General features: G+C 38.6%; 1 protein-coding gene across 1 annotated transcript in view; it reads right to left on the reverse strand.

The window, feature by feature from the left end:
- RHOBTB3 (Rho related BTB domain containing 3) overlaps nt 1–17,022 on the reverse strand; it is a 118,087-nt gene that overhangs the window by 96,990 nt on the left and 4,075 nt on the right. The window contains exons 2-5 of the mRNA XM_042781179.1: nt 16,159–16,670; nt 15,698–15,923; nt 9,483–9,669; nt 2,451–2,605 (exon numbers count right to left, since the gene is read on the reverse strand). Coding sequence (XP_042637113.1) covers nt 2,451–2,605; nt 9,483–9,669; nt 15,698–15,923; nt 16,159–16,670 — 1,080 coding nt within the window. The remainder of the gene's footprint in view (nt 1–2,450; nt 2,606–9,482; nt 9,670–15,697; nt 15,924–16,158; nt 16,671–17,022) is intronic.

Here is a 17,022-nt window from a genome sequence, read left to right on the forward strand (position 1 = left end):
AAAATTTGCAAGACTCAGAAAAATAAGGCAGTTCCATGGAGTTCTGGCTTTCACAGGTTTCACTGTATTTGGAAAGTGGGAAAAGTGAGCCTGAGTATTTCAGGTTCAGGAACATGGAACAGGGAACAAGGAGACATAAGGCTCCCAATGGAACCAGCCTCCTCCTCTCTGCTCTGAATAAATAACAGCAAAATTTCTTTTCCTCCCATAGGGCACTTCTGAGAAATGTAAGATTCTTAGACCAAAAAAGACTTTTTTAAAGTCACTATAATAAAATCTGTTTGACAGGAATATTAAGATTATTCCCCTCCCCAACTCATAGCGACCCCTCCTTGGGTTTTCAAGGTGGTATCTCTATGGAAGTATATTGCCCAGTCTTCCTTCCAAGGAGTGGCTGGTGGGTTTGAACTACCAGCCTTCTGGTTAGCAGTCAAATGCCTTAGGTACTATGCCACTAGAGCTCCTTATAATAAAATCTGTTTGACAGGAAAATTAGGATTTTTCCCCTTCTCCCTCATCCCACTACTTATCACTATTAATAAGCAAAAGTTTCTCACTGTCATGGATAACAACAATATTGGGAATGTATCTTCCTGAATGCTGTATTATTAATGCTTCCTTACAATACTGAGTAAATAACAGTCCTTTACATAGAAGGAGCCCTGATGGCACAGTAGTTATGCACTCAGGTGCTAACTAAATGGTCAGAGATTGAAACACATCAGCCACTCTGTGGGAAAAAAAAAAGATGTGACAGTCTGCTTCCGTAAATACTGCTTCCTTGCAAGCCCTATGCAGCAGTTCTACTCTGTCTTATAGGCTCGCCATAAGTAGCAATCTACTCAACCGGAGTGGGTTTGGTTTTGATTGATATTGTGTAAGCATCATTTCCATTTATATTTGGTATTTATTTATTTTATCCAGGTGAGTAACTTCAGAATAAATAAAATTTCTACAGTCATCTGTAGAAATATCAACATCTCAACATATTCAGTCATGAATTTGCATAACAAATATTGTAGCAAATTGAACACAGTATTCCATAAAGGGCTAGGGGATCAGATCAGTGAAGAATTCTAAAGTTCTCATGCTTAGGGTTTACTTTGGATTAAACTTCTTATTTATGTTTATCAGATGTCTGGTGAGAAGAGTTATTGTTTAGAGTTATAAAGATAGTTCCAAAGTCAGTAAATAGATAAATGATGCAACTCCACTGTATTCTCCAAGGACTTTGCAGTCTTAATATTTCAGAATATGTACTAGAGGCTATGATGAGCTTCAAAATGCCTGCCCATCCACTGTCATTGAGTCATTTCCAACTCATAGTAACCCTACAGGACAGAGTAGAACTGTCACAAAAGGTTTCTGAGGCTACAAATCTTTATGGAAGCAGAATGTCTCATCTTTTTTCCTGTGGAGCAGCTGGTGGGTTTGAATTCTTGACCTTTTTTTGGTTAGCAGCCGAATGCTTTTAACCATAGCACCACCGAAGTTCCTTAAAATGTCTACCAAAAACCAAACCACTGCCATCAAGTTGATTCCAACTCATAGGGACCCCCATTGACTTTCCAAGGCTGTAAAACTTTATGGAAGTAGATTGCCTTATCTTCCTCCCATGGAGCAGCTGGTGGGTTTGAACTGCTGACTTTCTGGTTAGCAGCCAATTGTCTTACCAACTATGCCACCAGAGCACTTTAAAATGCCTATAGTGCCTACTAAATGCCCTTGCAACTGTGTAACCTAATCCTGGCTCCTCATTTACCTGACAATTTTTAACTACCATAAGATCAGAAGATCCGAAATCTTGCTGAAACACACCTACAGGAAGAAAAATTGTTCTTTTCAAGTAGTAGATGGAAAGCAGGAACTTTCAGGACCCACTGCTTGAGATTACCAAGCTCTTTCAGCTGCATAAAGATGATTATTAAAAATGACATCACAGGTTTGTGAAAGTAAACATGCTTTTAGTATGTAAAACAAAGACCAACAAAATATCACTGAATGGAAAACTGCTAAGTATCATATTAAAAATGGAAAATGTTTTATTTGAAGAGAAAAATAAAACTTTAATTTTATACCTTTTCTAACAACAACAACAAAAAAGCAAACCCTTTGCTGTAGAGTCAATTCCAACTCATAGCAACCCTAAAGGTCAGAGTAGAACTGCCCCACAGAGTTACCAAGGCTGTAATCTCTATGGAAAGAGATTGCTGTATCTTTCTCTCATGAGCAGCTGATAGGTTGGAACTGCCAACCTTCTGATTAATAGCTGAGCATTTAACTACTGCACCACCAGAGCTCTTTAAACCTTTTCTATGTACTTTTACCTTATTTCTCAATTAGGACTACTCATGCTTCTAAAACTAAAGTTCGAACTGATGCTGTGGAAAATAGCTCTTTAGCCAACCTGAGAAATTGCTTTAATTTATGTAACAGGGATTTCCACTTACCACGCCTCCAAAATACTTTCCTATATAGAAGTCATCAAGGCTGTGCAGTTCAAGATAGGTAGCCCCTAGTTCTTTAGCGAGTTGGATCCCTTCAGTCGTACTAACACAGCTCCCTCTGTCTGAGGTACATAGTGGACATGTACAAGGTAATTCTTCTGAGAAAATGAATAACAAAGAGTTTTTAAGTGAAACAGAAAAAAAAAGTACATAGACAATCTGATGATAAATTATAACTTAAGAGCTCATATCAGAACCACCATTCAAGATCCTTCTATCTGTTAGACTCTGGGTAAAAAGTGCCAATGATAAGAAAAAGGTCTAATTAAATAAGCTTTAATTGCAAGAAGAATAAATAGTATTTTAGAAAATAGATGGATTTAAAAATAGGTGAATGGACACAACCAAGGCTAGTTGTAGTGATTTGAACCACCTGCTTTCTTTTACCCAGCCCGAGTATCAATATTTCTAGGCAAGTAGAAAAAAACACAAATGATGAAACATAGAAAACAGTGGATTAGCTTTTTTCTTCTTCTTTTTTTTTTTTTTTGTAATACACTTTAAATATATTCACCAAGTTTGAACAGAATCTTCAGTTTGCACTGAGTATTGAAGGGTGTAAATTGCCTCTCTTTGTAAATTTCATATAACATACATTCTTATTAACCCAGAAATTTCAATCATTAGACTCTACAGCATTCAACTGCAGAGACCAAATCTGAACACTCTCTTTTTCATCAACATTAAAAAATTTTAGAAAACAAAAGGAATAAAACGTATTCACTCAAAATTTGAACACTAATATTCATGATTTATATATATATACATATACATATACACATACACATATATATGATATATATGGCTTGTACGGTGCTACATTAACATCCATAAGAACCCTCTCTAATAAAGCTAAAAACGTACATTCAACTTCACATGCATCAGTTAGCTTTGTTTTGTTTCATTATTGTAACACTAGATGTGCATTGTTCAAAAGGTACCCAAGTTAAAAGAGGGTAATGCATGTCCCTGAAAGAGGGAAATGCATGTTGCTGTAGGTTGTTTCCCTGGAGAGCCGATTCTGAGATGGAGGCTTGTGTAAGAGAGGAGTGGGATGATGCTGGGAACAACTTGAGAGTAGCAGGACTGGGTAGAGGAAAAGCTGAGCTGAAATGCAGCTGCAGCAAGAGGCTTTGGCCAATCCTACAGGGCACTCTGGAGCTTGGATGGCCCTTTGGTAACTCTCCATTTGGAGAAAGAAGGATGGGTCATTATACTCCTAAATCAACCAGTAATTGGATGAGGAAGGGGCATAACCTTGGGCAAGGCAGCTTCCCTTCACAAAGGGCAAGTCCTGAAAAGGAAATTCAGTCAGCTGTGAGTGGTCAGCAGCCATCATGTCCAATAACTGAGGGTATAAGCACAGTGGCTCTGAAGGCGCATGTGGACAGCTTCCCACAAGAGCCACCACATATTTTCTATCAATGAACTGCATATAGATGGAGCACACATATGTTCATATTGGGTGCATACTAAGGATATTTAGTGCATTTGCATAGTATGTACATAAAAATGTATGTGTGTATGTCCACACATGCTCAAACACACACACGACTTGCATAATTTTAGTCTCACAGAAAGCCTTTGAGTGTCTAGAAACCATCTATTCACATGGTATTCACAAGTATTAACTTTACAGAGGAGAAACTTAAGCTCAAGACGTTAAGTGGTTTGTCCAAGTCTCATTATAAGTAAGAGGTAGAGAAGCAAGAATAGAACTGTGAAAGCAACAGATAAGATAAAAATTTAATCTGAGTAAACAATTATTGATGCCAAAGATGATTTAAAAATTAAGCTTGAGTTCTCTACGTTATGTCATAAATCAAATGTGAGTTTCTGCTTTTACTTTTCCTAAGATCATTTTAGGTTCGGAGCAAATAAAGTTTTCATAAAGAATTTAGCCTTATCTTGAAAAATAACATGTTGGTATTCTGCATTCTTACAAAGCCTTCATAAATAGTGCTTTTGGTTCTGAAAGAAAGTCTGAAGACAGAGGCCTTCTTACGTTTACAAAGCCCTCCTTATGTTGTTGGAATGGGGTGGGTAGAGACAGATCATCCTATCAGATTTTATTTCTGGACAAAAATATATCAAACTCACTAGTATTCAAGTGAGAAGTGAACATTCAAAAAAAAAAAAAGAAAGGAAAACAACAAACTCGTTGCCATCAAGTCAATTCTGACTCATAGTGACCCCCTTTGGGTTTCCAAGGCGGTAAATTTACTAAAGTAGATTTCCCAGTCTTCTTTTTTGCAAAGTGGCTGGTGGGTTTGAACAGCCAACCTTCCAGTTAGCAGTCAAATACCTTAAGCACTATGCCACCAGAACTCCTTAAGTGAACATAACATGAAATAATTTTAAACAATCTAGATCTGAGGGGAAAACAAGAAATCTCAGTCAGGTTTAAGCCAAGTGAGAGTAGGGTTTTCCATTGCCTGTAGCTGTAAGTACTTTACTGATACACTACCCCAGAAAGCTGTTCCTTATTTACTTACTTTGTATCACTAAGACAATTCTTTTTGTTTATACTCACCAAAAAGGATAAAACCCCAGTCACTATTACCCTGTAATTAATTGCCACTTGCAAACTTTTATCTGGATTCTAAAATATTCTTTCTTAAAACTTTCCTTATGAGTTTTTGTTGCTAATTTTTCTGTGATTCTCTTCTGAACCATTCCTATATTCTTCCACATCTATCAGCTATATAATCTAAGATTCTAAGAAAATGTCTGACTTGTACAGCAAGAGAATCCACAAAGCCTACTTTGAGCATTTTATCAGGAACAATCAGAGGGCACATGGTAACATTAAATAGTGGTGCCTTCTTATAGGACTCGCTCTTTTTTTTTTTTTAATACATTTTAATGAAATACAATTTATGTACAGTTACAGGACTCACTCTTGTGGCTCTAAGGGTCCTATCAACTTTGTGAATCAGTGCTGCTCTTCTAGTAGTCTTTTTTCTACTATGTTATCTTTTAAAGTATAAAATGTCTATTAAAAAAAAAAAGTAAACAAAATATAACTCTGGCATTCAAATGAATGGCATCTTTTTTTCAAAGTAGTTACTTTGAGAACCTAGAGAGTGATTTTCACAATGTTACCACTGTTTAAAATAGCTTTAGAAATCCTTTTGAAGTATCCCGCTTCCTAGGAATGTACTAGGCTCCACCAGAGCTTCAAAAAGAACAAGACATGATGCTGTCTTCAGGAACTTAAGGCTATGAATGCAGCCCAGGCATGTTCTGAAATAAAAATTATCCCTTTAAAGAGAGATACAATATTTTATAAAAGCCAGAAATTTATTCAGAGCCAAGTCTGATGAAGAAGGCACACACACAATCAAGCTTGTCAAAAACAATGTGTAACAAAGGAAAGAGATGAGACTGATTGTCTTTGTTGAACTAGTCATAAAATTAATTCCAAGAGAGGAGTTACAAAGAGAGCTGCCAAACACAGTTACATATACTGGGGGGGATGGGGAGACTCTCAATAAATGTCCTTGAGTTAAATAGCCAGATTTAGCTTTGTGATTACTTTGAAATCACTATAGAGAGAGAAAGAATAGAGAGAGAGAGAGAGAGAGAGGGAGAGAGAGAAAATTAATTTAACCTTGTTAGGGAAATTGAGTTCTTCACATATTTATATCATTTCTAAAACCATACATTCACTTATTGAATAAATGTTTATTGAGCACCCACCACACACAGAGAACTAGGGAAATAAAGATACAAAGATAAAAGAAGCTCAGAGTCACCTGAGCAAGACAGACATGACTGCAAACAATTATAACATAATATAATAAATATTATAATAAAGGTGTACAGCATCACCATGGGAACAGAGGAGAGGAAATTAACTCTGCCTGGGAGAATTATGAACGATGTTACAGAAAAGGTAATGATTTAAAGGATGAGTATGAATTTGCTTTGCAGATATGGGGGGAGCTGTGTAGAGGCAGTGACGTCACTAGGCGGGGCATGGGGGATGCAGACAGTGGTGACACTGTCATAGGTGTGACAACAAAATGACTGTCTATGAAATTTTTGTGCAGTGCTTCAGCTGAAATTTATTATTTTTTTTTTTAAATAAAAATATCTCTGTAGTTCATTATAACAAGAAAAACATTTTTCATAAGCCATACATCAATATACTAAAACTCTATTCTAATTTACAACACAATGCACTCTAGTGAGTGCTGTCTTTGTTACCCAATTGCAATGACACTTCCAATCACATGGTTTTGTCTAAATGGGCTACAAGCACATACTGTTGTTTCCCTTGCTGTCAATGTTTCTCTAGTCACTGATTTTTGTCTAATTTTCTGGTGTCTTAGCTATAATATTGTGGTAATTAATATCTGTGAACCTATATCAATACCTGTTTTGGAAAATAAAGTGGTAATTAAAGGAAAAGAAGGAGAAAATAAAAAAAGCTCAGTTAATACTAATGTTGTAATTAATAATGTAATTCAATGCAGAAAGTTTACATAATTTTGTTAGGATTCATGTAATTTAAGAAATATTACATTTAAGCAATTTACAACTATATCACACATTATTCTATGATTAAAATTGATAAAAGATGTTACTAAGGGTTTTGTACGGTTTGGTATGGGAGATCCACGGGGGGTGGGGTGACACCGTAAGTTACCGCACTGGGTGACACCAACCCTAGTGACGCCACTGGTAGAGAGCACTCCAATCAAAGGGTACAGCATATGCAGAGGCCTGGATGGAGAAAGAAGGGATCATATTCACTTCCAATTTTAAGACGGCAGGCTAAGTCCACACTGAAATCTCCCTTTCCTGCCAAATCCTAGAAATGATGAAAGGGAAGGAGGGAAAGAAGGAAAAAGGGATGGAGGGATGGAGGGAGAATGAAATACAAACACTCATAAATTAGAAGAGATTTTCATTAAAGAGTACGCAGCCCTAAAAGATATAGGCAGAAAAATTAAAGTGTCAGGTTGTTAAATTATGAAAACTTCATGTTATTTAGGAAAATGCTTTTTCAGATTTGTAACTTACACTTTCTTTTGTTACTCTAAACAAATGACTTTTGTACATATATGTATTTGTAATTTTGTGAATTCTTTTCCTTACAAAGGACCTCCCATTCTGCATAAGTTTTAGTCCCTATAAAAGTTGGAACTGCTCCCTAGAAAATAAATAAGGTCACAACAGATAATTAAATGGCTAGGATCTGAAGTCTAGTGGAGATGAAGAAAGAGTGGTGAGTATGAGATTTATTTAACATGCAAAATCATGAGTTTCACAGTCAACTGGATGTGGGGAAAGGGAGAGAAAGTGAGTTTTAGATGACTCTGGGTTGGGTGGATGGGTAGTCTTGGCATCATTCACCAAGACAAGGAATTAAAAAAAAAAAAAAAAAGATGGCTGCAGAGATACAGATCCAGAGAAACAGACTGAACCATCATCAGTGAAAATACAGGGGAAGCCAAGGCAACAAATTAGAGGGCTCATGGTCCAGGTAGAGAGCAAGAAGAGATGGAGCCAACGAATGGGAGAAACCCTGGGAAACTACTACACAATGTATAGGGTGGGAGGGAGGAAACTAGAAGTAGAAGAACCAGAAAGAAAAACTGAGTAGCTTTATTAAGTAGAGGGAGAGATATGTTTGAATAATCTCAAAGACAGAACCGATATTAAAGTATGTTAAATTTAGCAACAAGGATGTATTTGGCAACATGAGTGAGAACAAATCCAGTGTAATTGTGAAAGTGGAAGTCAGACCATAGTGGACAGAAGAATGAAGGAAAGTCAGAAAGCAGTCTCAGGAAGTGAATGACTCAAAAATCGTGGCCAGAACAAAATAAAGATAGGGAAGTAGTGGGGGTGTGAGGTCAAGGAAGGGTCAAGCCTATTTTATTTGAATCTACTAATGCTAAACATGTGCTCTCTTATGACCCAGTCCTAAGGTAACAACCAAAACATCCACTAAAAGGAAAATGACAATAAGGAAGTCAAATTGTGGCATAGTCATATGATGGAATATTACACAGCAATAAGAACAAACAATAAATTATACACAACATGGATGAGTCACAAAAGCATTATATGCTAAGTGAAATCACCCAGACACAAAACACTATGTACTATATAATTGCATTTGTAATAAATTAAAAAAAAAAAAAACCTAATCTGTGCTTTTAGAAGTTAGAATAGCAGTGACCCCTGAGAAGGGGAGTTATTAACTGGAAAAGGGCAGTAGGAAATATTCTCTATCTTGATCTGGGAGACAGTGGCAAGGGTGTACACATATGTAAAAATGCACTAAACTGGACTCTAAGATCAGCGAACTTTATGAACTTTACGTGGCTATATGTATTTGTAAAAATACAAAAAAAAAAGAAAACTAAAATTTTAAAGACAGCTTTAGTGAGGAAAATACCACTAAGAAGATCTAAAGATCTGTAAAATACCATGAAATCAAAGTGAATTCTGAGTTGGCCCTGCGGCTATTTGACAATAATCTGCAAAGCAGCAAATAATGAATTCATCAGTCATGGAGTAAATCCCTCTCTCAGGTGATGTTGTCAGGATATTCAGCTCATTGATTATCTATCTAAAAGTCCTGCTCCCAAACCTCCTTAAGTGTACAAGCTATCCTTCCTACTTGGATAGATCCTTAGATCAGCAAAAAAATAAAAAAGTTTTTCCAGGACTGGGTCAGCCTACTACCTATCATATGTCAAAAGAACACAACTTCTGTCTTCCTTTGCTACTGTAGAAAAACAGCTTAGAAGACAGATTTGTATACAGCAGAACCACAGAAGTCTGAGATAATCTCCTTTCATGTTTCATCTGCATATTCAATGATACAGAGATAGCAGCTGGCATTTGAATCCAGTTTTTTTTTTATGTATCTGTATTCATCAGTAATAAACTTAGCTCTATTAAAAGTAATACAGTACCTGTACTGTCATTATAATACAGAAAATAAATACTCACCATTTTGCCTGGTACCGACAGCAGCGATGATTACTGGAACGGAATTTAATGCTCTTTTTATCACTGGAATATAATTATCCTTTACTTCGTGGAATGAAAACTTGTCATTCACATTGTACTTTATCACAATGATGTCAGCGCCCCCAATTAGATTTCGAGAGGTGTACCAGTCACTGTCAAAAATATCCTAAACCAAAATGCAAAGAGCAACCTTTAGTTTACTTGTCAGAAAATCAAGCAGGAAATAAGCTAACATGTTAGTTTACAATTTTTGCTATGAACTTTAATTTTTGTAATTCAAAAAGAGAACTTAATGTTTAAATAAGTTACTACATAAAATTAAAAATGTTTGTTCTGCCAAGTTTTTTCCCCCCAAGGTTTTTTTTTTTTTACTTACTCCTAGGAAAAATATGCAGTAGAAAAACAGAAGATCTAGCGAATTACTGAGATTTTAATGAAATATATAACCTCTTTCAATATTTGTACTTAGAAATAAACATTTGCTTTAAAATCATGCTATGTTTTTTATCCCAAGTATGAAACACTAGGCATTAGACTTAATGCACTGGTATGAGTGTAAGACTTCAAAAGATTTTATGTAACTTAGTTTGACGCTGCAGGATTTTTCAGTGTTTTGATACTGTAAATCAACTGTGAACTCTGTGTTATTCCATATATTTCATTCACATTTCCAAAATGCATATATACTTTTCAACTTTATCCACTCTTTGGGCAATACCATATGTGGGCAGTGCATGTCTGTGTGTGGGTGTGTGTATGGGGTGAGTGTTATGCCTCCAAAAAAGATTGTGTATTTGTTACTAAGGAGTTTACATGGTAAGGGATATATTTGTAATTGATGATTTTGCTTATATAAATGAAAAGACAGGGTAAATCTTATTGGTTTTGAAATCTTCACTTCTGGACTACATTTAACAGTATTTCTATTTAGATTGGGACCAAAAGGAATGTATATCAACCCCATTCCTTATAACGTAGTACTTTTATATTTTATGTATGCATTTTAACAGAATTTTTCAAAAAAAAGTTAAAATAATAATAATAATAAAAGTTTTTGGAGAAACATACTTATATTAATCCTTGACTTTTCATGCTAGCCAATAAAATGCACTTTTGCTACAATTTCTAAGAAAAAGAATTTTTCAAAGTTTTTGTGTGAATAGCACCATAAGGAAAATATCTTTATGTATTTTAATACCACTGCTGTGTACATAAATAGATTTATTACCACATTCAAGCCAACTTTTAATCATTATTTGTCCTTTCATGAGGGCTTGGGTATGTATTTCCAGGATGCAACAACACTAAGTAAGGAAATATCTAACTGTGACTAACAAGTCTAAAAATTGTTGCATTATGAAAGTTTGTGCTTTGAAATATGGGTTCAAAACTGAATAAAAGTGTTTGAAGCATTCAGTCAATCAAGATGTGTATGACAGAGCTTTTAGACTATAATGGAAAGTTCTGGAGGAGTGTTACAGAGCAATGCCCTTTTCCTGTGAGAGCTTCTTCTCATCAGTGCCTCCCCAGACCCCTGCAACCAAACCAAAACGAAATGCATTACTGTCAAATTGATTCTGACACATAGCAACTCTATTGGACTAAGTCGAACTGCTGCCTCTAGGGTTTCCAAGACTGTAATCTTTATGAAAGCATACTGCCACATCTTTCTCCAGCTTCTGTTTGAACCACTGATCTCTCGGTTAGCAGCTAAGCACTTTAACCACTGTGCCACCAAGGCTCCTCACCTCCTACAAAGCCTCTCCCAATCCCTTATACACTCCCCAACCTCCCTATCTCCTGCAAGTACACCTAGAGGAGGATAGGAATACTGTTTTGAAAGTGGGATGGAGAAAGCATTTTTGAAAGAAGTCTAGAAGAACCAAAAAATGGGCAAAGTATGGAATAAAAACAACAAAAGCAAAGGCTTGCACTGGGCTGGGGATGTAATCATGGGTAGAACAGGAATGAGACATAGTGTAAGACATATGACGGCTTCCCAGCACAGCTCTACTTTCATTTCCAAATCCCAGACCACAAAACCCCTTCAGTTCCAATTGTATCCGTTGTATTATTCAAGTTCAAATATACAAGTATAACAAAGTATGTAAGTGTAACAAAGAAAGAGGGCAAAGACAGATGAATAGGGTAAAAAACTACATATAAGTGAGACCAATACTAAACAGCCATTTCACTTGGAGAAAACAGATCAAAGTAACTTCTCTTTCATTGCAGATAGTTCAAAATTCCAGAGTTACCAGAAAGGAGTGGGGGGGTGGGGAGGAAATATTTAAGGAAAATTTAAGGAAAAATGTCATAAGAAAATGGATTTTAGCATTTTTAAAACTGTGCTATGTTGTTGTTGTTGTTGTTGTGTGCCGTCAAGTTGGACCCGACTCATAGCGACCCCTCCTTGGGTTCCCAAGGCAGTATCACTACAGAAGTAGATTGACCCATCTTCCTTCTGAGGAGTGGCTGGTGGGTTTGAACCGCCAGCCTTCTGGTTAGCAGTCAAGTGCCTTAAGCACTATGGTACCAGAGGATGTAAATAGTATAATTACATTTGTAATATAAATCAGAGCTTCAAATACTGCGCACACACACAGAAAAAGCCTGTAAATGCATTATCTCACTGCTTTTTACACAATACTCTAGGTAAACAGGAAAAGATATAGAAATCTGAAATAATAATGTAAATACACAGGAAAAGGGACTGAGTGGGAGATATATACTTATGAGCTACATCTAAGTAATGTGAACCATATTTATTTAAAAAGTGCCAAGTATATAGGGAAAGGATCTACAGTAAGACTAAGGACCTACAGACAAGAACTAGGAAAGAGAAGCACAACTATTTCATTCCAACTCCAAAACAACACATTTCTTCTCAGAGTATGTCAAAGAGAAATTGCTCCATTGGTTTCCAGGATTACAAAGGAAATCAAATTCTCCCACCCTTTCTAAATCAGCTCCAGGATTTCCTCTAGGGGATTATGCAACACAAGGCTTGGGAACCACTTTTGGAGAACTGGACTCATCTCCAAATCGTTTTTTTTAAAAAATCTTAATTTATACAGTGAAACAACTTTATTCTACTTTACTGTGAGACTGCAAATATAGCACCTACTAAGTACTAACATCACTTCAATGTATTTTACTCACTCACTGACATAGAGTAGATTCCAGCTTATAGAGACGCCCTTTGGATTTCTGAGGTGGTAAATCGTTACAGAAGTAGACGGCCCCATCTTTCTTCTGCAGAGTGTCTGGTGGATTTGAAGTGCCAATCTTCTGGTTTACAGTCAAATGCCTTACGCACTGAGCCACCAGAGCTACTTTCAATGTACTTTATTTGTGTAAATACTGAATGATATGCAGGGAAACTTTACTCTTGCTTAGTATAGGTAATAAGGAGCTCTGGTGGCGCAGTGCCTCCGGCATTTGACTGCTAACCAGAGGTTAGTGGTTCAAACCCACCCACAGAAGGAAGAAAGGCAATCTATTTCCATAAAGATTTACCACCTCAGAAACCCAATGGCAGTTGCTATGAATCAACTAGACGGCAATGAGTTTCGTTTGGTTAGTATAAGTAACATATGGCTAAAGTTGTAATAAACTCTTATTCATTAGAATAGCTGCCACTTACTGAACACTATGTGCCAGCTGGTATGCTAAGAATTGTACATGGACTATCTCATTTAATCCTTAACACAGCTCTAGGAGCTCTGGTGGTGTAGTGCCTAAGGCATTTGACTGCTAACCAGAAGGCTAGCAGTTTAAACCCACCAGCCACTCCTCGGAAGGAAGACTAGGCAATCTACTTCTGTAGAGATATAGCCTCAGAAACCCAAGGACCCCTCACTATGAGTCAAAACTGACTCAACGGTGGTGAGTTTTGATTTTGGAGACAGGAAATAACAAGGCTGAGAGAGGATAAACAATTTACACAGGTCACACAGCCATTAAGTGGCAGCGTGCAGTTAAAAAATCAAGTCCTTTTGATATCAAAATCTGTGTTCTATCTGCTTTGCTGTATTTAATATTCTGATTCAGTACATATGTCATATATCAGCTGATGAATACAATCAACATGAACATCTCTAATGGGCTCTCCTTAACACCAAAAGAAAAAAAGCACTCTATAAAGAGTAACCCTAGAAATCTGTACAACTATAGGAGCTCTGATAGCATAATGTCTAAGGCACTTGACTGCTAACCAAAAGGCTGGCGGTTCAAACCCACCAGCCACTCCTCGAAAGGAAGATGGGGCAATCTACTACAGTAGTGATACTACCTCGGAAACCCAAGGAGGGGTCACTATGAGTCGGGTCCGACCCATCAGCCTGCATCCTCACAACTGGACCAGTAAGTAACATCATGATAAATGAAAAAAAGACTGAAGTTGTCAAGGATTTCGTTTTACTTGGATCTACAAACAATACCCATGGAAATAACAGTCAAAAAAATCAAACGATGTATTACGTTGGGCAGATGTGCTGCAAAAGACCTCTTTAAAGGGTTTAAGAGCAAAGACGTCACTTTGAAGACTAAGGTGAGACTAACCCAAGCCATGGTATTTTCAATAGCCTCATATGCATCTGACAGCTGGACAATGAATAAAGAAGACCACAGAAGAACTGATGCATTTGAATTGTCATGTTGGTGAAGAATACCGAATGTACCATGGACTGCTAGAAGAACAAAAAAATCTGTCCTGGAGGAAGTACAGACAGAATGCTCTTTAGAAGCGAGAACGGCCAGACTTCATCTCACGTATTTTGGTCATGATGTCAGAAAGGACCAACCCTGGAGAAGGATAACACACTTGGTGAAGTAGCTAGAGTGTCAGCAAAAAAAGGGGAAGACCCTCAATGAGAAGGACTGACATAGCAGCTATAACTATGGGAACAAGCATAGCAACAACTGTAAGGATGGTGCACGATCGGGTAGTGTTTTGTTCTGTGGTTCAAAGGGTCACTATGAACCTATGACAGCACCTAACAACAACATGCCAGAAGACCACTGTAACCTGGAAAATTGTACTGAGTTTACAAAAAAAGTGGCTTTAGCTGTACCAGAGTCTAACTAAACAAAAGTGATTAGCATAATAAACCATAACAATCAATATATGGCAAAAATCCAGACTAAACAGGCTTATTTTAATCTGTTTGGAAGATTTCATTTACTACACACAATACATGGGGTCACAAGTACTGCTTTTTGCTAAATTAACAACATAAACGGGAAGGAACAACATAAACAGCTCAAAGAAGAACTATGAAAGGCAGTTCTAACATCTTAATTCAGTTTGTTTTATTTTCCCTACATTCATTTACTCTACTCATTCGTTATGAGTTCAATCGCATGTTGAACCAATGCATTTGTAGACTATAAGATTCTTCCCATTGAAATGGCTGTAGTAAAACAAGTGTTCCTTTTTTTTTTCTTTTTTATGGGCTCCAACAAATATAATGTTATTGTGTACTGAAAACATGTATGTGTGTTTGTGGAAGTAGATTCCTTTTCCCTCTACCAAACATCCAAGAATTAAGTTGGAGATGATCTACAGTTACAATTTCTTTCAATTACTCCAAAATGTAAAAAAAAATAATAATTCTAAGAGACATTAATAAAATTTCTCCTTCATGAGTCACTCAAAGCAAATGACCAATATATCAAAACTACCTGTATTATTCAAAATTGAAATACTAATTTAAAAATTTCAGGGATGGATAATACTAAAAATGAGTCATTTGAAATTAATTCCCAGCCCCTGTCTTTTTTCCTTATTTTCAGGGGTCCTATTTCTGAACAGCCCCAGTGAAAGTAGTTTTACATTATCATCCAACGGATAGGCATTAAAAAACCATTGCTCTCTGCTGGTGAAATTTAGTGATCTCGTCCCTTGGGGTTGGCACATTCATCTGTCAGCTGTCCACCAAGGGACAATCCACAGTCGTGAAGAGTTAAGTGCTCCACATTCTCACTGGGGCTTTTTGCCTTCCAAGAATGCTCTCTGACTGGGCTGGCCCCTGCTCAATGAAACAAAGAACTAATGATTTTCTTCTAAAATGTTTAAAAACTCTATCCAGGTGACCCTGACACTCCATATTCCAGGAAGGGGGGTTAAGAGGCAAAAAGGAAAGAAAGAAAAGCTCCCTGAGTCACAGCACCAATTAGCTGTTGCCCCTTACCCAGACGGGACAGTCGTGGACCACCAGCTTGACATTCCCAAACGCACTGGCCTGATACTCGGTAAACACTGGACGCGCAACCGTGCTGGTCGCGTTCAGCAACAAGCTGCTTTCGTCTCCAGAGACCAGAGGGCTTCTCCCCAGGTAAGTGCGGATGAGCCCAGACGGCCGATTGTCCTGGTGAAACGCGTCCCCCTCGTTTCCCAGCGCCACGATGTGAATGGACCTACATGGACAGAGAAGTGGACAAGGGGAGAAAAAGACCACGGTCAGCGCGATTGTCCACTTTAATCGGAACAGGAAGTGCGGGGAGCAGGCGCTCGGCGAGGCTGGGAACGAGCCCCTCGCCCGGAGCGCACGACACGCGTTCGGGGTACAGACAATGGCAGGACGGCCACGCGTACGTACATGATCTCAAATCCAAGGGCAGGACGGCGACTTGGTGAAAAGAAGCTTCTCACGGCTTCTCGAGGCCAGTTACCGGAGTGTTTACCCGCAATCTGCTCATCCCCAGCCGTGTCCCCTTCGAGCGCCTCCACCGCGCCTCGGCCGACGCAGAGCGAGGCCCCGCGAGCCAGCAAGCGAGGGAGCAAGCGAGCGAGAGCAGGGGGACCGGCCGTGCGAGTCCGCCGTGTGCGCGCTGCCAGCCAGTCAGGAAGTGTCTGGGAACATCACGGGCGACCGCGCCACTCCCGCCTCCCCGGCCGCCGCTGCAAGTCGCCAGGCGCAGGGCTGGTTTGCAGCCCGGAGTAGATTCTGCTGACCGCAGCCCCCTCTCTGCTGCGCCGCCTCGGCCCGGCAGTTGTCGCCTCCTGCTGCTGCTCCTCCTCTTGAAGGCAGGGAGGGGGGTGAGGAGAGAAGCTTGGGCCTCCGCCCCCTCGGCGGACCTGGCTGGCGGACGCAGCACGTGCCGGCCCTGAGAGGCGGGTGGAAGCGGGGGTACCCGCTCCCCACCGAAGCCCCGGAGCAGCGTCTGGACACAAAGGAAAGGCCAGCTCCGGCCTCGGAAAATAAATTAACAAATAAAACGCACGAGCCTAAGAGCATTTGGCCGCCAATCCGCCTGCAGCAAGTAGGTTCAACTCTAACGGATGTGTGTAACCAGAGCCAAGGAAAATGAGGTGGGACGATGAGGCCCCCAGCTCACTAATAACTAAAAAAAGAGGTGAGGGAAGCTTGGGATTCATGATTGCTCAGCTAGCAACCCATTTTTGTTTCCCCTCTTGGCCTTGACCGAAAGTGTTTTTACCACGTCTGCTGCTTTGTCATTTGTCAACATGCACTACAGCTGTTTTCTAAAATCATACTTGTGAGAAAAAATAAAG

The sequence above is a fragment of the Orycteropus afer genome, unplaced genomic scaffold (genome assembly GCF_000298275.1).
Source record: "Orycteropus afer afer isolate SDZICR_OR568_19922 unplaced genomic scaffold, OryAfe1.0 scaffold00093, whole genome shotgun sequence".
Taxonomy (NCBI): Eukaryota; Metazoa; Chordata; class Mammalia; order Tubulidentata; family Orycteropodidae; genus Orycteropus; species Orycteropus afer.